The 17,674-nt window shown below is 44.9% G+C and overlaps 1 protein-coding gene across 4 annotated transcripts in view; it reads left to right on the top strand.

Moving 5' to 3' along the window:
* Positions 1-17,674, top strand: part of LOC140189874 (serine/threonine-protein kinase WNK3-like) — a 150,514-nt gene that overhangs the window by 26,821 nt on the left and 106,019 nt on the right. For all 4 annotated transcript variants that reach the window (XM_072246206.1, XM_072246208.1, XM_072246207.1 and 1 more), the window contains exon 2: positions 5,328-5,980. In XM_072246206.1, the coding sequence (XP_072102307.1) occupies positions 5,507-5,980 (474 nt within the window). In that variant the 5' untranslated portion in view covers positions 5,328-5,506. The remainder of the gene's footprint in view (positions 1-5,327; positions 5,981-17,674) is intronic.

The following is a 17,674-nucleotide window of genomic DNA, read 5'->3' as shown; positions in this document are numbered from 1 at the left end:
CGTGACACGTGTCACTGTTAGGGCTATGACCACATCGAAACAAACAGCTTGCAAACTGGAAATGCAGCTGGCTTGGTGATATATTTGACTTAGAAGCTTAAGGAAATGTGTGGTCAAACTAAGAAGTTTAATGACCATTACTCTGCACTGTGCAAGGTATTAGTAGAGACATCATTTGAGTTGAGTATGATGTTCTCCCAAGGGGTCATTCTCTTTATGGAGAGTGTCTGTACTTGACTATTTAATGTGGGGAGGCTGATGCATGGGCAGTCACCAGTCATCCCTTGACAGATCGGGGTCAGTGTCTAGTGGCATGGAGTGCAAGATGACTGGGGACCCTTCACTGCTGCAGCCTTCCTCCACCTTCACTGCCATTGTGACATGTCGCCATCTTCCGCCAGCTCCACCACAGAAACATTGTTTGGACCACCCCTTGATCTTCAAAGATTCAAAGTACATTTAGTTTCAATGTATGCAGAATACAGCACTGAGATTTCTCTTCCCACAAACAGTCACGAAACAAAGAAAAAAAACATGGAACCTGTTCAGAGGAAAAACATCAACCTCCCCACACACAAAAAAATTGTGCAAATGGGGGGAAAAAAAACAAGTGAAATAAACCACCAATCCTCCATAGTCATCTTACTGCCATGAGTGACCCTTGTAGGCCCTAAGCACCGGACAGCTTCGTTCTCAGGGACTGACAATCCTCTTCACCACGACATGGTTATGATCCTCAGAGAAGGCAATGCAAGGATATTGCCACAAACCTGGTTCCCTGTCGGCAGAAGATGCCCGCAACCCAGCAGCATCCGGCAGATTCATCTCCACCAGTCTCCAAGTGCTTGTCTCTATGCACAGCCTGGCCATTGTTACACTCATGTGACCAGTGAACCTGCTGCCACGTACGTGTTTGGAATGTGGGAAGAAACTGGAGCACCCAGAGGAAACCCACATGGTGACGAGGAGAAAGTACCAACTTTGTATAGACAGCAGCGAGAATTGAACCTAGGTCCACTGGCACTGTAATAGTGTTACACTAACCACCATGCTACCGTGCTGTAGGAAAGGTGGAGAGGGATATGGGCCAAACCAGGGTAAATTGTCATAAATTGATAAATTATTGTGATGCAGCAAGGTGCAGGTTTGCCTGACATTCATCACATCAGTGCATTAAGGTACTGAAGGAAATTAGAGAGAAGGATAAAATTTGGTGTTCCCAACCTGGGGTTCACAGGACTTAATGGCAGGGGGCCGTAGCATAAAAAAGGTTGGGAACCCTTGGGTAAGCCTGATTCAAGAGTACGTGAAAGGGCCAGAATATCTTTGTCGGCTGAAGGGTCTATACTGTGCTGTACTGTTTTGTGTTCAAGTACAAGGGAAAAGCAATAACAATGCAGATTAAACTGTTCAAGTACAAGTGCGAGCAAAATATAAAGCCATGACAAGGCAGATTGAGGGCATGAGTCTGTTAGCAATACAAGAGGACAGTTCAATAGTCGCAAATTTACTCCGGATCTTCAGTGGACAGCTTTCTAACTGGTTGTATCGCTGTCTGGTATGGGGTGGAGGGGGGGGCAGAAACACTGTACAGGATCAGAAAAAGCTGCAAGAAAGTTGTAAACTCAGCCAGCTCCATCATAGGCACTAGACTCCCCACCATCAAGGACATCTTCACAAGGTGATGCCTTAGAAAATGGGGAATCCATCATTAAGGACCCCTGTCACCCAGATCATGCCAACTTCACATTGCTACCATCAGGGAGGAGATGTAGGAGCCCAAGTGCACACACTGAATGATTCAGGAACGGCTTCTCCTCTGCCATTAGACTTCTGAATGGATATTGAACCCATGAGCACCACCTCGTACTTTTTTTTCTCTCTTTTTGTACTATTAAAGTTAACTTTTAAAATGTATATACTTTAATTTAGTTTTTATTATGTATTGCTGCTGCAAAACAACAAATTTCACATTTGCAGTGATATTAAACTGATTCTGATTATGTACACAAGGATATGAGATGTCCTTGAATCTTGTACTATGTGCTTTTGTATCTTCTGCCAGTTGGGAGGGGTGGGGTGAAGAAGAGATTTTTGTATCTATTCCTTGATGTGAGGGGGAGAAGAGAAAGTCTAGGCTGGGTGGAGTGTTTAACTGTGCAGGCTGCTTTATTGAGGCAGCAAGAAGTATAGATAGTCTATGGACGAGACGTTGGTTTCCATGATGTGGACACGGCTCAGCACAACTCTGCAGTTTCTAGTGGTCTTGGGCAAAACAGTTGCTGCACCAAACTGATACATCAGGATGGAATGCTTTCTGTGCTGTGCCAATAACTCTTCTCACCTGCCTATCACCTCCAACACTTTCTTCTGTAGTCCACTCTCCTGTCCCGTCAGATTCCTTCCTCTTCCTTCACCGCTGCACCCCCCCCCCCCCCGCCGGCTTCAACTATCACTTTCCAGCTATCCTCCTTCCCCTCCCCCCACCTTTCTTCTGGCATCTTCCCCTGTCCTTTCCAGAATTGAAGAAGAGTCTCAGCCCAAAACATTGACTGTTTACTTATTTCCATGGATGCTGCTTTACCCAAGTTCATTTAATGGGTGTTGCTCTGAGAGTCTTTGGGAGCTGAATTTCTATAGGGGCCAGCCTCAGTTGGTTGGTTCTGGTTGGGCGGAGTGGCCTGTCTATTTGCACTCACTGTCTCTGAGAGAAGGTGCACCCGTTGAGGGGAACTCAGCAGCTCAGGTAGCATCTTTGGAAGGGAATGAACAGCCAAGCCAACTGGATGAAAGGTCTCGAGCTGAAAGTCAGCTGTTTATTTCCCTCCATAGTTGCTGCCTGACCTGCTGAGTTTCTCCAGTATCACGTGTGTGTGCGTTGCTCAAGATTTCCAGTATCTGCATAATGTTGAGTCTCCAGAAGAATGATTATTGATATATGGTAGTGTAAATAGCTATCAGCTGTTCTCAGTCAAAGTAAACAGTTACATCACTCTGTACTACCCTGAGGTTCATTTCTTGCAGGCATTTACAGGAAGATAAAGAAATACAATAGAATTTATGAAAATCTATGCATAAACAAAGACTGACAAACAACCAGTGAACAAAAGGCATAGTGCAAATTAAAATTGAAAAAATAATGCTGAGAACATGAGTTGTTGAATACCTGAAAGTAAGATTGTGGTTTGTGGAATCAGCTCACTATTGAGGTGAGTGAAGTTACCCACGCCGGTTCATGAGCCTGATGGTTGAGGGGTATTAGCTGCTCCTGAACCTAGTGGTGTGGTTCCTGAGGCTCCTGTACCTCTTTACTGCAGTCGTGAGAAGAGAGCATGGCCTGGATGATGGTGTGGATCTTGTGAGAACGGTCCTTGCAGCTGTGCTGAACGTTGATGGACTAGGCAGTATCTACCACTTTTTTTTAGACTTTTTCATTCTTGGGCAATGGTGTTTCCTTACCAGGCCGTCAGGCAGCCAGTCAACTCTGCATTTTTAGAAAATTGTCTGAGTTTTAGATGACATGCCAAATCTGCATAAGCTTCTAAGAAAGTAGTGGCGCTGTCGTGCCTCCTTTGTGTTGACACTTGCATGTTGATCCCAGGACAGATCCTCTGTGATAACACCAAGGAATTTAATGTTACTGATCCTCTCCACCCTGATCCCTAATAACCGGACTTTGGGCTTCCTCCTCCTGTAGGCGAAAATCAGCTCTTTGGTTTTGCTGATGTTGAGAGAGAAGTTGTGGCACCTTCTTGGAGCATGTGGAACTTTGGAATAACTGAGCCCCCCCCCCCCCCCACCATACATACACTTGTGTTCTGCTGTGAATAAAGGCTACAACTCCAATGCCATATTTAAGTTTGCTGCTGACCCCCACTACCCAGGCCATGCTCTCTTCTCGCTGCTGCCATCAAGAAGATACAGGAGCCTCAGGACTCAAACCACCAGGTTCAGGAGCAGTTAGAACCCCTCAACCATCAGGCTTTTGAACCAGAAAGGATAACTTCACTCAATTTTGCTCACCCCAACACTGAACTGTTTCCACAACACTTTCAAGGATTCTTGTTTTTTTTCTTTTATTTTCTTGTGTGTATTTGCACACTTTGACTTTTGCACGTTGGTTGTTTGTCCGTCTTTGCGGTTTTTCATTGATTCTTTTGTTTCTTTGTATTTACTGTGAGTGCCTGCAGGAAAATTGTGCAGAAGTCTTAGGCACATATCTATAGCTAGGGTATCTGTTTTGTACAGTGGTGTATTTGTCAATGTAGAGCACAGAGCAAGTTTGTAAATCTAGCGGGAGCAAAGGCTGTTGGGAATGGCAAGCGAGGGGTTTGGGACAGGGGGCAGAGAAGAAGTGCCGGGGTGCGATTGCCATGGACGCAGACACACAAAAGCCCTGAGAGACCAGACAAGGTCATTTGATTACAAACAATTGGTTTACTGATCATTACAGAATGTCCCTCTGGTGGTTCCCTCTCCCTACCCACCTTCCCACTCAGTCACAATAGAGATCCATATCAGAATCAGGTTTATTGTCATTCACGTATATCATGAAATTTGTTTTTACGGCAGCAGTATAGTGCATTACATTAAATTACGACAGTAGTAGGCAAAAATCTTAGACGTCCAAGCTATATATGTGTGTGGGTGTAAGACAGAGTCTGAGAGAGGTTGAGATATGTTTGAGATAGTCGGGGCATGTGAAGCATAGAAAAGTCGGAGTGGAGGAAATTGGGAGCAAGGTTTGATCTATCTAAGTGCTGGGCCAACTTGGAAAGGTCAGATCCAGGCCTAGAGTGAATTGAAGTGACAGGGCCCGGGAACTAGAGCAGGAACGACCCCATGTTCGGACGAGTTAAAAACTGGCCAGATTGATTGGAAAGGCTGGGTGTTGGGAGCAGAGATATGAGAGTCGGAGATCAGGGTTCCATTTGCTTCTCCCTGATGTTTACTCCACTCTTCACTGCACTGAGGTTATGGGCCTGTGCCAGACTGCATGTCTGAGAACTCACTTTCATGCTAAGTACCATTTGTTTAATTTTATTGTTTGCACGATTTGTACTTTTTTCTTTCTCCGTCTGCACGTTGGGTGTTTGTTGGGTTTTTTTAAATGGGTTCTTTTGGTTTTCTTGTTTTGTGACAGATCTCGGGGTTGTATAATGTATACACATTGATAATGTAATCTGAACCAAGACTTTTGTGCAGGACTGTACACAGTGACATGTATTTTGTATTTGAATTTACTTTGAACTTTGAAGTATGTAAATGCTGTTTTGATGCTATTTTTGCCTTTATCCCTTTCCACTTATTTATTTCTGTTCTTGCAGAGAGCTTGGCGTTCAGCGTCTATCTGTCCCATGCTTGAGAATTGAAGAGGCGGGGGCTCTGCAAGGTGCCAAGAGACTGTATGTGCGTCATGTCCTAGGCTGAGAGGTGCCCTCCCCCCACCCTGGCAATTGGTTGATCGGAACAAAAGGGAGGATTTCGGCCGTTGCGGGAGCACAGGATGGCCACGGACCCGGGAGAGCCGACCGGCCCCGGGGACTCCAGCAAGCCAAGGGGTATGGCCTCCAGCGAGGGCTCGGCTGACAGCGAGACCAACCCCGCGGCTGCCGCGCCTGGCAGAACTGCGAAGGCCGGCGACCCCCTACCCCTGGCTGAGAACCACCGCTTTGTGCGGCGGAGCATGGATCCGGTGGAGCGGGAGGGGCCTGCCCGACCGCCCGTCTGCGCCAGCACGCCGGAAGGCAAAAGCGACACTGCTGCTACAGCCAAGACAGCGGCGGATGTCGCCAAAGACTCATCCAGGGACAGGACCGAGAAGGAGAACGAGGAGGAGGCCGAGATGAAGGCGGTTGCCACCTCTCCGGGGGGCCGCTTCCTGAAGTTTGACATCGAACTCGGGCGAGGGGCCTTCAAGACCGTGTACAAAGGGCTAGATACCGAGACTTGGGTGGAAGTTGCTTGGTGTGAGCTGCAGGTCAGTGCCTCCTCTTGAATTTGCATGTCACAACATCCTACAGCCGCTCTGGCCTAACTCATCTGTGGTGACCACCATGCTGGTTCTTTGTGGCCCACACACAAAATGGTAGAGCAACTCAGCAGGTCAGGCAGTGACTACAAAGGAAAATAAACAGTCAGCGTTTTGAGCTGAGAACGATTTGGTCCATATGCCTGTAAATCTTTCCTATCCATACACTTATCTAAATGTCTTTCAACTATTGATGTACCTGCCACTGGCAACTTGTTCCTTATGCCCACCACCCTCTGCCTATAGAAATTGTCCCTCCAGTCTCTATAAAACCTTCCCATTAAGGATTTGATTCCCTCTCCCCAGGGGGAAATGCTGAGTGCATTCCCCATACCTATGGCCCTTCACCCTACATCTGCTCTAACCGCTATGTTACCATGCCAGATACGCTCAGTTCAAGGTCAGACACCAAGTCTAATGCGATGGGACAGTGTTCTCCCCCACGGCCAGTCCTGAAGAACAGCACATGGAATATAAGGGGAAATTGGGTCAACAGTGTTCAAACATGGTGGTTAAACTTCTGGGATTAAAGAGAGGTACGGGTTGATCTTCCAGAGACTCAAGTACAAATCCCAATAAAACACCTAGAAAATTGAAATTTAAGTAAAGCAATTTATTATCAAAATGTGTATGGTCAGTGGCCACATTATTAGGTATAGGAGTGCAACCCAGTGAGGTCTTCTGCTGCTGTAGCCCATGTACTTCAAGGTTTGACATGTTGTGCATTCAGAGATGCTCTCCTGCACGCCACTGTTGTAACGTGTGGTTATTTGAGTTACTGTGGTTATTTGAGTTACTGTCGCCTTCCTGTCAGCTTGAATCAGTCTGGCCATTCTCCTCTGACCTCTCATTAACAAGCCATTTTCGCCAACAGAACTGCCACGCACTCGATGGTTTTTTGTTCCCTTACACCATTCTCTGTAAACTCTAGAGACAGTTGTGCGTGAAAATCCTAGGAGATGAGTAGTTTCTGAGATGCTCAAAGCACCTGTCTGGCACCAACAATTATTCCATTGTCAAAGTCACTTAGATCATATTTCTTCCCCATTCTGATGTTTGGTCTGAACAATGAGTGAACCTCTTGACCAATTCTGTGGGTGAAAACACCTTGCTAATGAGAGAGGTCAGAGGAGAATGGCCAGTCTAACTCAAACTAGCAGGAAGGCAACAATAGCTCAGATAACCATACATTACAACAGTGGTGTACAGAAGAGCTTATCTGAACACAGCACATCAGACCTTAAAGTGGAAGACCATGAGCACATGCTCAGTGACCATTTTATTTGGTACAGGAAGTACCTTATAATGTGGCCACTGAGTATACATATGTTATGAAAACTCACTGAGTTCCACTCCTGGGACACTCTGTACCTAATAAAGTGGCCACTAAATGTATGCCCATGACAATAAACTGGGACTTAATCCATTTCTTGTTCTTAAATATTTCAATGGAAGGCATTGAAAGTTTTCTCTCTAGCCTAGTGAATGTGCTTCTAAATTCCCTGCAATCCAGCAGTGTGTAACTCGATTAAACAGTGATTTATCACACTGCAGAGCTGCAGAATGATAATCTGTAGCCTAAACGGCAAGTTATCACAATGGGACGTTTACCCTCAGCTCTTCTCTCTGCCAATCCACGCACATCCACACCCAGAGTTATTTTCTTATCGAAAGACAAACACCTTCAACTAAATGGACAGGCCTTGTAGGCGGGCAGGAACAAAGAGGGGCTGTTCAGCTTGTCTGAAGCTGCCCAGTTCAAATATGAAATAAAGGGAAATCCATCTGGATTTTTAAACAGCATTTAGACATTGCTATGCCAACACGCCTGTCTGGCAGTCAGTTCACATTAATACTAAATCATTGTCTGTTCTGTTACAGTCTAGCTAATACACAAGAGTCCTTGACCTGTCTGTATGCCTGTTCTCACTTAGCTTCCTCTAAGTGCAAGTGTGATTTTATTTTCTCTCAGCAGGATGTTTGAAATCCAGCCTCCATTTATAGGGTCAGTTTCTGCTACACAACTCTTGTCTCCATCCGTTCTGAATGCACTGAGGCATCATCTGGCTTCATTCCCTCGACTCCTGATACATGGTGGAGTCAGAGTCTTGATGAAGGCTCTTGGCCCGATACGTTGCATGTTTATTCCTGTTCATAGGTGCTGCCTGACCTGCTGAGTTCCTCCAGCATTTTTGTGTGCATTGCTCTGGGCATGCAGCATCTGCAGAATCTCTTGTGTTTACATTTTGGAATTGGTTTATCATTGTCACATGTACTGGGATACAGTGAAAAGCTTGTCTTGTGCACCATTCGTACAGATCAAATCATTACAGTGCATTACAGAGTAAAACAATGAAGTGAACAGCTGTAGAGAGAATGCAGTGTGGATAAACAAAAAGGTGCTAGATTATAAAGTACATTGTGAGATCAAAAGTCCAATTGATCATACTAGGAAACTACCTAATGATCTTATAACAGCAGGGTAGAAGCTGTCCGTGAACGAGCTGCTACATACTTTCAGGCTTTTGTATCTTCTGCCCGACGGGCGAGCGGAAAAGAGAATGTCCAAGATGACTGGGGTCTTGAGAGTGCTGACTGTTTTACTGAGGCAGGGAGAAGTATAGATAGTCCATTGGAGGAGAGGCTGGTTCCTGTGATGAGCTGAGCTGTGTCTGCAACACTCTGTAGTTTCCTGCAGTCATGGACAGGGTATTTGCCAGATCTAACAGTTAGGATGCTTTCTATGGTGCTTTGAAAAAAATTGACGAGGGTTGGCAGGGACATGCCAGACCTCTTTAGCCTCCTGAGGAAGTAGAGATGTTGGTGAGCTTTCTTGGCTGTGATGTCTGTGTGATGATCACTCCTAAGAACATGAAGTCCTTAATCTTAACACTGTTGATGTAGACAAGAGTATGTGCACCATCCCCCTTCCTGAAGTCAATGATCAGCTCTTTTGTTTTGCTGACCTTGAGGGAAATATTGTTGTCATGACACCATGTCATTAAGCTCCCTATCTCCTTCCTGAACTCTGACTCTTTTTTTAAAGATGTGGAACACTACAGTGGTCTTATCTGCAAACCTGTAGACTGAGTTGGGAAGAATCTGGCCGTGCACGAGTGGATAGGGAATGGAGTAGGGGGCAGAGGACACAACCTTGTGGCATCAGTGTTCTGAATAATTGTGACCTATCCCTACTGACTGAGGTCTGTCGGTCTGGAAGTCAAAGATTGAGTTGCAGAGGGTGGTGTTGACTCCCAGGATCCAGCATTTGGTGATGAGTTTGCTTGTAATTATTGATTAAATTCCCTTTCACCTCCCTCTCCAGAGTCTGTTTTTCTGTCATAATCTCCATAGATGAGGAGATACTGCTGGGTTAAGTGAACTTAATTTTTGAGGAAATTGCCTGATTGGGAAAGATTTGAGAGACATGGGCCTTTACTCTCGGGAGCTTCTATTTATTTAGATATGAGCATAGAACTGCCCCTTCAGGCCCAACAAGCCACACTGCCCAGCAGCTTAACTATTTAACATTAGCCTGTTAATTCGCAGCCCTGTGCCCAAGTGTTCTCTTGTAACCAAGACACTGGAGGAGCTCAGCACGTCAGGCAGCGTCTATGGAAGGAAAGACGCTGATGTTTCAGGCCGAGTCCCTTCATCTGGTGAATATAGGACCTGAAGCCAGGAGTCTTGATGAAGGGTCTCAGCCAGGAATGTCAACTGTTTATTTCTCTCCACCTGGCCTCCTAAGTTCCTCCAGCATTGTGTGTGTGTGTTGCTGAAGATATCCAGAATCTCAAGATCTGCAGAATCTCTTGTATCTATGCAATGTCAAGCAAGCGGCAGATTAGGTGTTTTCAGCTGTAAAACATCTGGCCAGGGATATGGATGGGTTGGGCACACCGTTCTCTTTCTGGACCTTTGAGTACTACAGTTTTCAAAAGTCCGGCTTTCTAGGAATCCTTGGCAGAAGTTCCTTACTGATTCTGAATTATACAATTTGTTTCCCAAACTTCAGTTTCTCAATGTTCACAGATAAAGGAAGAAGAATTGGTGTTGTTTGTTACGTGCATCGAAACGTACAGTGAAATGCATCGCCTGTGCTGGTGGGCTGCCTGCATGCCCACACCTTACTAATCAGTACTAAAGTGAACATATTTGGAATGTGGGAGGAAACTGGAGCCACCCGGATGAAATGCTTGTGGTCTTGTGGAGAATGTACAGGCTCCTTAGACAGTGGTGGGAATTGAACCCTGATCTTACAGTTGGCTGTTATAAGGTGTTGCGCTAACTACTACACTATCTTGCTGTCCCAACTTGGCACAAGCATCTTGCTTGTGACAGTTGTGTTAACCACACAGGAATCTCGCCTGATTATTTGATTTCTCTATTAACTGCTGATAATGGGAAATCAAAGCTCACACAGTGACTTGTAGTTTGCCCTGAGTGAGGCAGATATTTCTTGTGATGTAAGCATCTGCGTTCATCAAAAATCACTTCAAAGAATGGTGTGCACATTGCTCTTGCCTTGTCACGGGCACATTGAGGACATTTTCAAAATGAAGTGTCTCAAGGCAGAGGATTGTAAATTCCGTCAACAGAGTGTTGTAGACTCAGCCAGGTCCATCACAGTCCCAAGCCTCACCGCCAAAGGGGACATCTTCAGAAAGAGGCATCTCAAGGCAGCATCCATCATTAAGTGCCCTGACCATCTGGGACATGCCCTCTTCTCTTTACTACTATTGAAGAGGTAGTGCAGGAGCCTGAAGACCCACACTCAACATTTTAGGAACAGCTTCTTCCCCTCCACCCTTCCATGACCACTACCTCACAATTCCTCTTTTGCACTATTTATTCATTTTTTTTCAAAGGTAAATTTAATGTCAGAGAAACGTATACAATATACATCCTGAAATGCTTTTTCTTTGCAAACCATTACGAAAACAGAGGAGTGCCCCAAAGAGTGACAGTTAAATGTTAGAACCCCAAAGTAGCCCCCCCCCAGTTCTCCCTCCCGCGCGTAAGTGGCAGCTAGCAACAATCCTCCCTCCACGGTAAAGAAAAAAGGCATTGGCACCCACCACTGAGACTCAAGCGTGCAGCAAAAGCAACAGCAAAGACACAGACTTGCAATACTCCAAAGGCTACGTGTTCACCCAGTATTCGACGTACCATAGGTACTCTCTCCCCCTAATAAGGGAGAAAGAGATTTCTCCGTTTCACAGCGAGAGGGGGGAGACAAGCAACTTGCCGATTTATGATAAAAGTCCGTTGTGTTGCTTTTTCTGAGCTCTGTGCCCAAAGATCTCGGGCCTTTGGGCACACAGCCAAAGATCTTCCAGCTCCCGTGACACACTGGTCTGGGACACCGACCTTCGATCCGCTCTTCTTCAGAGCTCCGAGATCTCAGGCCTCCAAAGGTGAGCCGAATTCTTAGGCCGTGCCCTTGCCATGTCGGATAACGGCCAGTCGTTACATCCTGAGAGCAGGTCCCATTCCTGCGAAGAACTGATGTCAGCATGTAACTCCGGGTCAGGGTCTTCAAAATAACCCTGAAAGGGGAAAAATAGAGATATTAAAGATGGAAATAGAGCTGTTTCCAAAGAGGCAAGCAAAGGAGTTGCCGTTTAGTGCCATCTTGACTAAGCTCTGCTCTCCGACTTGTAACTTGGAGTCATAAGACCATAAGGTATAGGAGCAGAATTAGGCCATCTGGTCCAGCGAGTCTGCTCCGCCGTTCAATCATGGCTTTTGGTTTTTCTCCTCCTCAACTCCAGTTCCTGGCCTTCTTCCCATAACTTTTGATGCCATGTACAATCAAGAACCTATCAATCTCTGCCTTAAATACACCCAACAGCCTGGCCTCCACAGCTGCATGTGGCCACAAATTCATCACCCTTTGGCTAAAGAAATTTCTCCACATCTGTTTTGAAAGGGTGCCCCTCTATCCTGAGGCTGTGCCCTCTTGTCCTAGACTCTCCCATCATGGGAAACATTCTTTCCACATCTACTCTGTCTAGGCCTTTCAGTATTCGAAAGGTTTCAATGAGATTCCCGTCATCCTTCTGAATTCCAGCGAGTACACACCCAGAGCTATCAAATGTTCCTTGTATGATAACCCTTTAATTCCTGGAATTGTCCTTGTGAACCTCCTCTGGATCCTCTCCAATGCCAGCACTTTTTAAGGATGAGCGGTCCAAAACTGTTAAGAGTGCACAAGGTGAGGCCCCACCAGTGCCTTATAAAGCCTCAGCATCACATCCTTTCATGTCTTCCACTGTACTGCTGTCACAAAGTAACAAATTTCACAGCATATGTCGGTGATAATAAATCTGACTGATTCTGAATTTCAAGTTCAGGTAAGCCTGTTCTGCATGGAGAGAAAGGAAAAAAAAACAAAGGAACATATACAACCCCTGACTGAGAATTAACTTGGATCCACTCCAATTTGCCTACTAGCACAACAGGTCCATAGCAGATGCCATTTCATTGGCTCTTCATTCAACCCTGAAACATCTGGATAGCAAAGATGCATACATCAGGTTGTTCTTTATTAACTACAGCTCAGTATTCAATACTGTCAACCCTAAAAACTAATCAATAAGCTTAATGACTTTGGCCTCAGTACATCTTTGTACAGCTGGATTCTTAATTTCCTCACTTGCAAACCTCAGTCAGTTTGGATTGGCAACAATATGTCTACAATTTCCATCAGCACAAGTGCACCACAAGGCGTAGGTATCTTGCTTTACGCTTGTGACTGACGCTAAGAATGGGTCCAATACCATATTTAAGTTTGCTGGTGACGCCACTGTGGTAGGCCAAATCAAAGGTGATGAGTCAGCATATGGGAGGGAGACTGAAAATCTGGCTGAGTGGTGCCACAGCAGCCACCCAATGTCAGCAAGGCCAAGGACTTATGGAGAACGAAACTGGAGGTCCTTGAGCCAGTCCTCATCGGGAGATCAGAGGTGGAGAGAGTCAACAACTTTAAACTCGGTGTTATAATTTCGGAGGACCTGTCCAGAGCCCAGCATGTAAGTGCCATTACGAAATAAACATGGCAGTGGCTCCATTTCCTTAGAAGTTTGTGAAGATTTAGCATGACATCTAAAATTTTGACAAGATTCTGTGGCTCTGTGGTGGAGAGTATATTGACTGGCTGTATCATGTCCTGGTATGGAAACACAAATGCCTTTGAATGGAAAGTCCTACAAAAAGTAGGATACGGTCAAGTCCATCATGGTAAAGCCCTCCCAGCCATTGAGCGCATCTACCTGGAGCTCTGTTGCGGGAAAGCAGCAGCCATCGTCAAGGACCCCCGCTACCCAGATCCTCTCCTCGCTTTCTCCTCGCTGCTGCCATCAGGAAGCATGTACAAGAACCTCAGGACTCACCACCAGGTTCAAGAACAGTTATTACCCTTCAAGCATCAGGTTGTTCAGCCAGTGCGGATGACTTCTCTTGCCCTATCACTGAACAACAGACTCACTTTCAAGGACTCTTCATCTCATGTTCTTGATAATTATTGCTTATTTATTATATATTTGCACAGTTTGATGTCTTTTGCACTTTGCTAGTTTTTCTGTCCTGTTGGTTGCCGTTTTCACAAGTCTGTTTTATAGATTTAAAAAATCCCTCAGACAGCTGCAACTCATTCAGAACGTTGCTGCTAGAGTCCTCGCTGAGACCAAGAAAGTAGAACATAGCAGTCCAGTTCTCGGGTTGTTATCTGGCTTCCTGTCCATCAGAGGATTGACTTTAAAAATATTACTAGTTTATAAAGCACTGAATGGTCTTGGTCCAAAATACGTCTCTGATCTCTTGCTGAATTACAAACTTCCCCGAGGTCGTCTGGGGTTGGTCTGCTTACTGTCCTCAGGGTCAAAACTAGACATGGTGAAGCAGCTTTTAGTTTTTCATGCTCAACATCTTCTGAATGACCTTCCAGAGGATCTGAAGTTGGCCTCAACTTTAAGCTCTTTAAATGGAGGCTTAAAAATTTTCTTTTCACTGTAGCTTTTAATTAGAATCTCCTGCGTTGTATCTTCTGTTGATCAGATCTATGTTTTGTGTGATTTTATTTTCTTGTATATTGTCTGAAATTTGATGTTTGAGTTTTCTATCTTATTCTGTGTAAAGCCTTGTGAATTGCCTTGTGTTTGAAAAGTGCTATACAAGTAAACTTGCTTGCTTTGATTAAATTGTGGTTCTTGAATTAACTGAGTGTATGCAAGAAAATGAATCTCAGGGTTCTATACAGTATGTATTTTGATAATTTTATTTGAACTTTGAAATGGGGAAGAAGGAAGGGGGTTAAAGCAACTCGTGTACTGAGCCAGTATAGAGTCACACAGCATGGAAATGGGCCCTTTGGCCCAACTGAGGAGATTTGGTATCACCATAGACACTCACATATTTCTACAGATGTACGGTAGATAGCATTCTAACTGGCTGCTTCATTGTCTGGTATGGGGGGGAGGAGGTGAGAGGGCTACTGCGCAGATTGGGAAAAAGCTGGAGAAAGTTGTAAACACAGTCAGCTCTTTCATGGGCACTTGCCACCCCAGCATCCAGGACAGATTCAAAAGGCAATGCCTCACTAGGTGGGATCCATCATTAAGGATCCCATTCACCCAGACATGCTCTCTCCTCATTGATACCATCAGGAAGGAGATACAGGAACCTGAAGGAACAGCTTCTCCCCCTCTGCTATTGGATTCCTGAATAGACATTGAACCCATGAACACTACCTCACACAAACAACAGGAATTCTGCAGATGCTGGAAATTCAAGCAACACACATCAAAGTTGCTGGTGAACTCAGCAGGCCAGGCAGCATCTCTAGGAAGAGGTACAGTCGACGTTTCAGGCTGAGACCCTTCGTCAGGACTAACTGAACACTACCTCACTACTTTTTTGTACTAATTTAATTTAACTATTTAATATATTTACTGTAATTCACAAGCTTTTTCTATTATGTATTGCAATATACTGCTGCTGCAAAGACAACATATGCTGGTGATGTTAAATCTGATTCTGAATGGTCCATTCAAACTTTGTTGCCCAGTGAGTGTGTCCCATCTGCCCCAGTTTAGCCTTCCAAATCACTCCTATTCATGTCCTTCTCTGGACAGCCTGGATAGCTGTGGTGTGTCAGCGATGAAGCAAATGAATAGATGCTGTACTGACAGGGTGACTCATATCGAATAGTTTTGGGTTTCCAGAGTGGTGCAGGGACCACACTCTTCCATACAAGTGGAGAGGATTTTGTCACCATCTCAACTTTGGTCTTGTTTTAGTCTATAGCAAATGACTCGCCACAATCAAAAGCCAGATTTATTGTCAATACGCCCAAGTCCATCTACGCACAACAGCATTGAAGGACCTGCAGCAGTGTCACAGTTACATAGCATCACAGAGGAACAATCAATTCAGCATCCACTCAGTGGCCATCTTATCAGGTACACCTGTACACATCAGTAATGCAAATATCTCATCAGCCAATCATGTGGCAGCAGCTCAATGCTTAAGAGCATGCAGGCATGGTCAAGAGGTTCAATTGTTGTTTGGACTAAACATCCGAATGGGGAAGAAATATGATCTAAGTAACTTGGGCCATGGAATATTGTTGGTGCCAGACAGGGTGGTTTGAGTATCTCAAACTGCTGATCTCCTAGGATCTAGAGATTACAGAGAATGGTGGGAAAAACAAAAAAAAGCATCCAATGAGCATCAGTTCTGTGAGTGAAAATGCCTTGTTAATGAGAGAGGTCAAAAGAGAATGGCCAGACTGGTTCAAGCTGACCGAAAGTCAACAGGAACTCAGATAACCAGGCATTACTATGGTGATGAGCAAATGAATATCTCTGAACGCATAACATGTCGAGACTCTCTAAGTGTGCAGGAGGTATGTGGTAGTGGTTGCTTAGTTTAAATTATACATAATTAGAACAAAAAGAAAGGACACTTTCGTGCCAAGTTAAGACTTAATGTTGCTATACTGTCGTGATTAGGGTTTGTCGGCGGTTCAAGAACTGAATGGTTGAGGGGAAGTAGTTATTCTTATACCTGGTGGTGTGGGGCCTCAAGCATCAAGTTCAAGTTTGTCATTCAACCATATGTCTGTATACCACCAAACAAAACAATGTTCCTCCGACCAAGGTGCACCACACAGTACATATTACTTTATATGTGTGGGTGTGTATGAGTTGTAGTTCCACAAATAAATTAGCAAATTTATTCCAGAAGATTGACCCTTAACAGAAGATACATTTGGGACACAAGCTGAAAGGTAAACTGTATAACATTTCTGGCACTTCATACACGATGAGACCAGGGTGATGGCAAGGAGTTCAGTAATCTCACTGCCTAGGTGAAGAAGTTGTTTCCCACCCTAGCGGTTCTTGTCCTAATGCTCTGGTATCTCCTGCCTGATGGTCAGGGGGTCAAAGAGATTGTGAGACCGATGAGAGGGACCCTTGACATTGCTAAGGGCCCTATGTACGCTGTACTCCTGATAAATACTGTATCACTGGGTGGTAGAGAGACCCTGATTATCCTCTGAGTAGTCCTCAATTCTTTAAAACAAATTTTATTTGGAGATACACTGCGGAATAGGCTCTTCAACCCTTTGAGCCATGCAGCCCAACAATCCCCGATTCAGCCCTAGCCTAATCACAAAACAATTTATAATGACCAGTGAACCTACCTGGTACACATTTGGATTTTGGGAGGAAACCGGAGCACCCAGGAAAAATCCATACATTCCACAGGAAGGGCGTACAGACTCCTTACAGATGTCGTTGGAATTGAACTCCAAGTTTCAATGCCCTGAGCTGTAATAGCATCGCACTCACTGCACTACTACTCTGACACTTTGTAGGGTCTTGCGGTCAGATGCCTTGCAATTTCTGTTCTAGCTGGTGATGTAGCTGGTCAGGACACTTAGTGGTGCTCCTTCTGGTGGGAGAGTCTAAGATCAGAGGACACAGCCTCAGCGTAGAGGGGCACCTTTTCAGAACAGAGATGAGGAGGAATTTCTTTAGCCAAAGAGTGGCGAATCTGTGGAATTCGTTGCCACAGACGACTGTAGAGGCCAAGTCACCGGGTATATTTAAGGCAGAGGTTGATAGATTCTTGATTAGTCAGGGCATGAAGGGATAAGGGAAGAATGCAGGAGATGGGGGCTGAGAGGGAAAATGGATCAACGATGATGAAGTGACAGAGCAGACTTGCTGAGCCAAATGGCCTAATTCTGCTCCTATGGTCTAATCAGTCTCTAAGGCTTAATTTGGGGTCAACGGACCACTTGCTTGATGGTATTGGTCCAAGGCATAATGAAGTTTGGGAACCAGATAGGTTTCCTGTCATTTGTAAGCACTTGGCTTTTGAGGGAGATTAGCGATTTGATTGTAACGTAGTTGAGTGTCAGAGGGAGATGTTTAGTGGGTTTTTTTGTTTTGCTATGTGGAAAGCCACAGAAAACCCTTGAATGGTGTTGGTTTATTATTGACCAAAATATGACAACTGGATTAGCGTGCCGTATGTACAGGTCATTTCTTTACATCAGTGCACTGAGGCAGTATAAAGGGAAAAGCAATAATAGAATGCAGAATGAAGTGTCTTAGTTACAAAGTGCAGTGC

Source organism: Mobula birostris, chromosome 29 (assembly GCF_030028105.1).
Source record: "Mobula birostris isolate sMobBir1 chromosome 29, sMobBir1.hap1, whole genome shotgun sequence".
Classification (NCBI taxonomy): domain Eukaryota; kingdom Metazoa; phylum Chordata; class Chondrichthyes; order Myliobatiformes; family Myliobatidae; genus Mobula; species Mobula birostris.
This window is presented reverse-complemented; position numbering and strand designations above follow the sequence as displayed.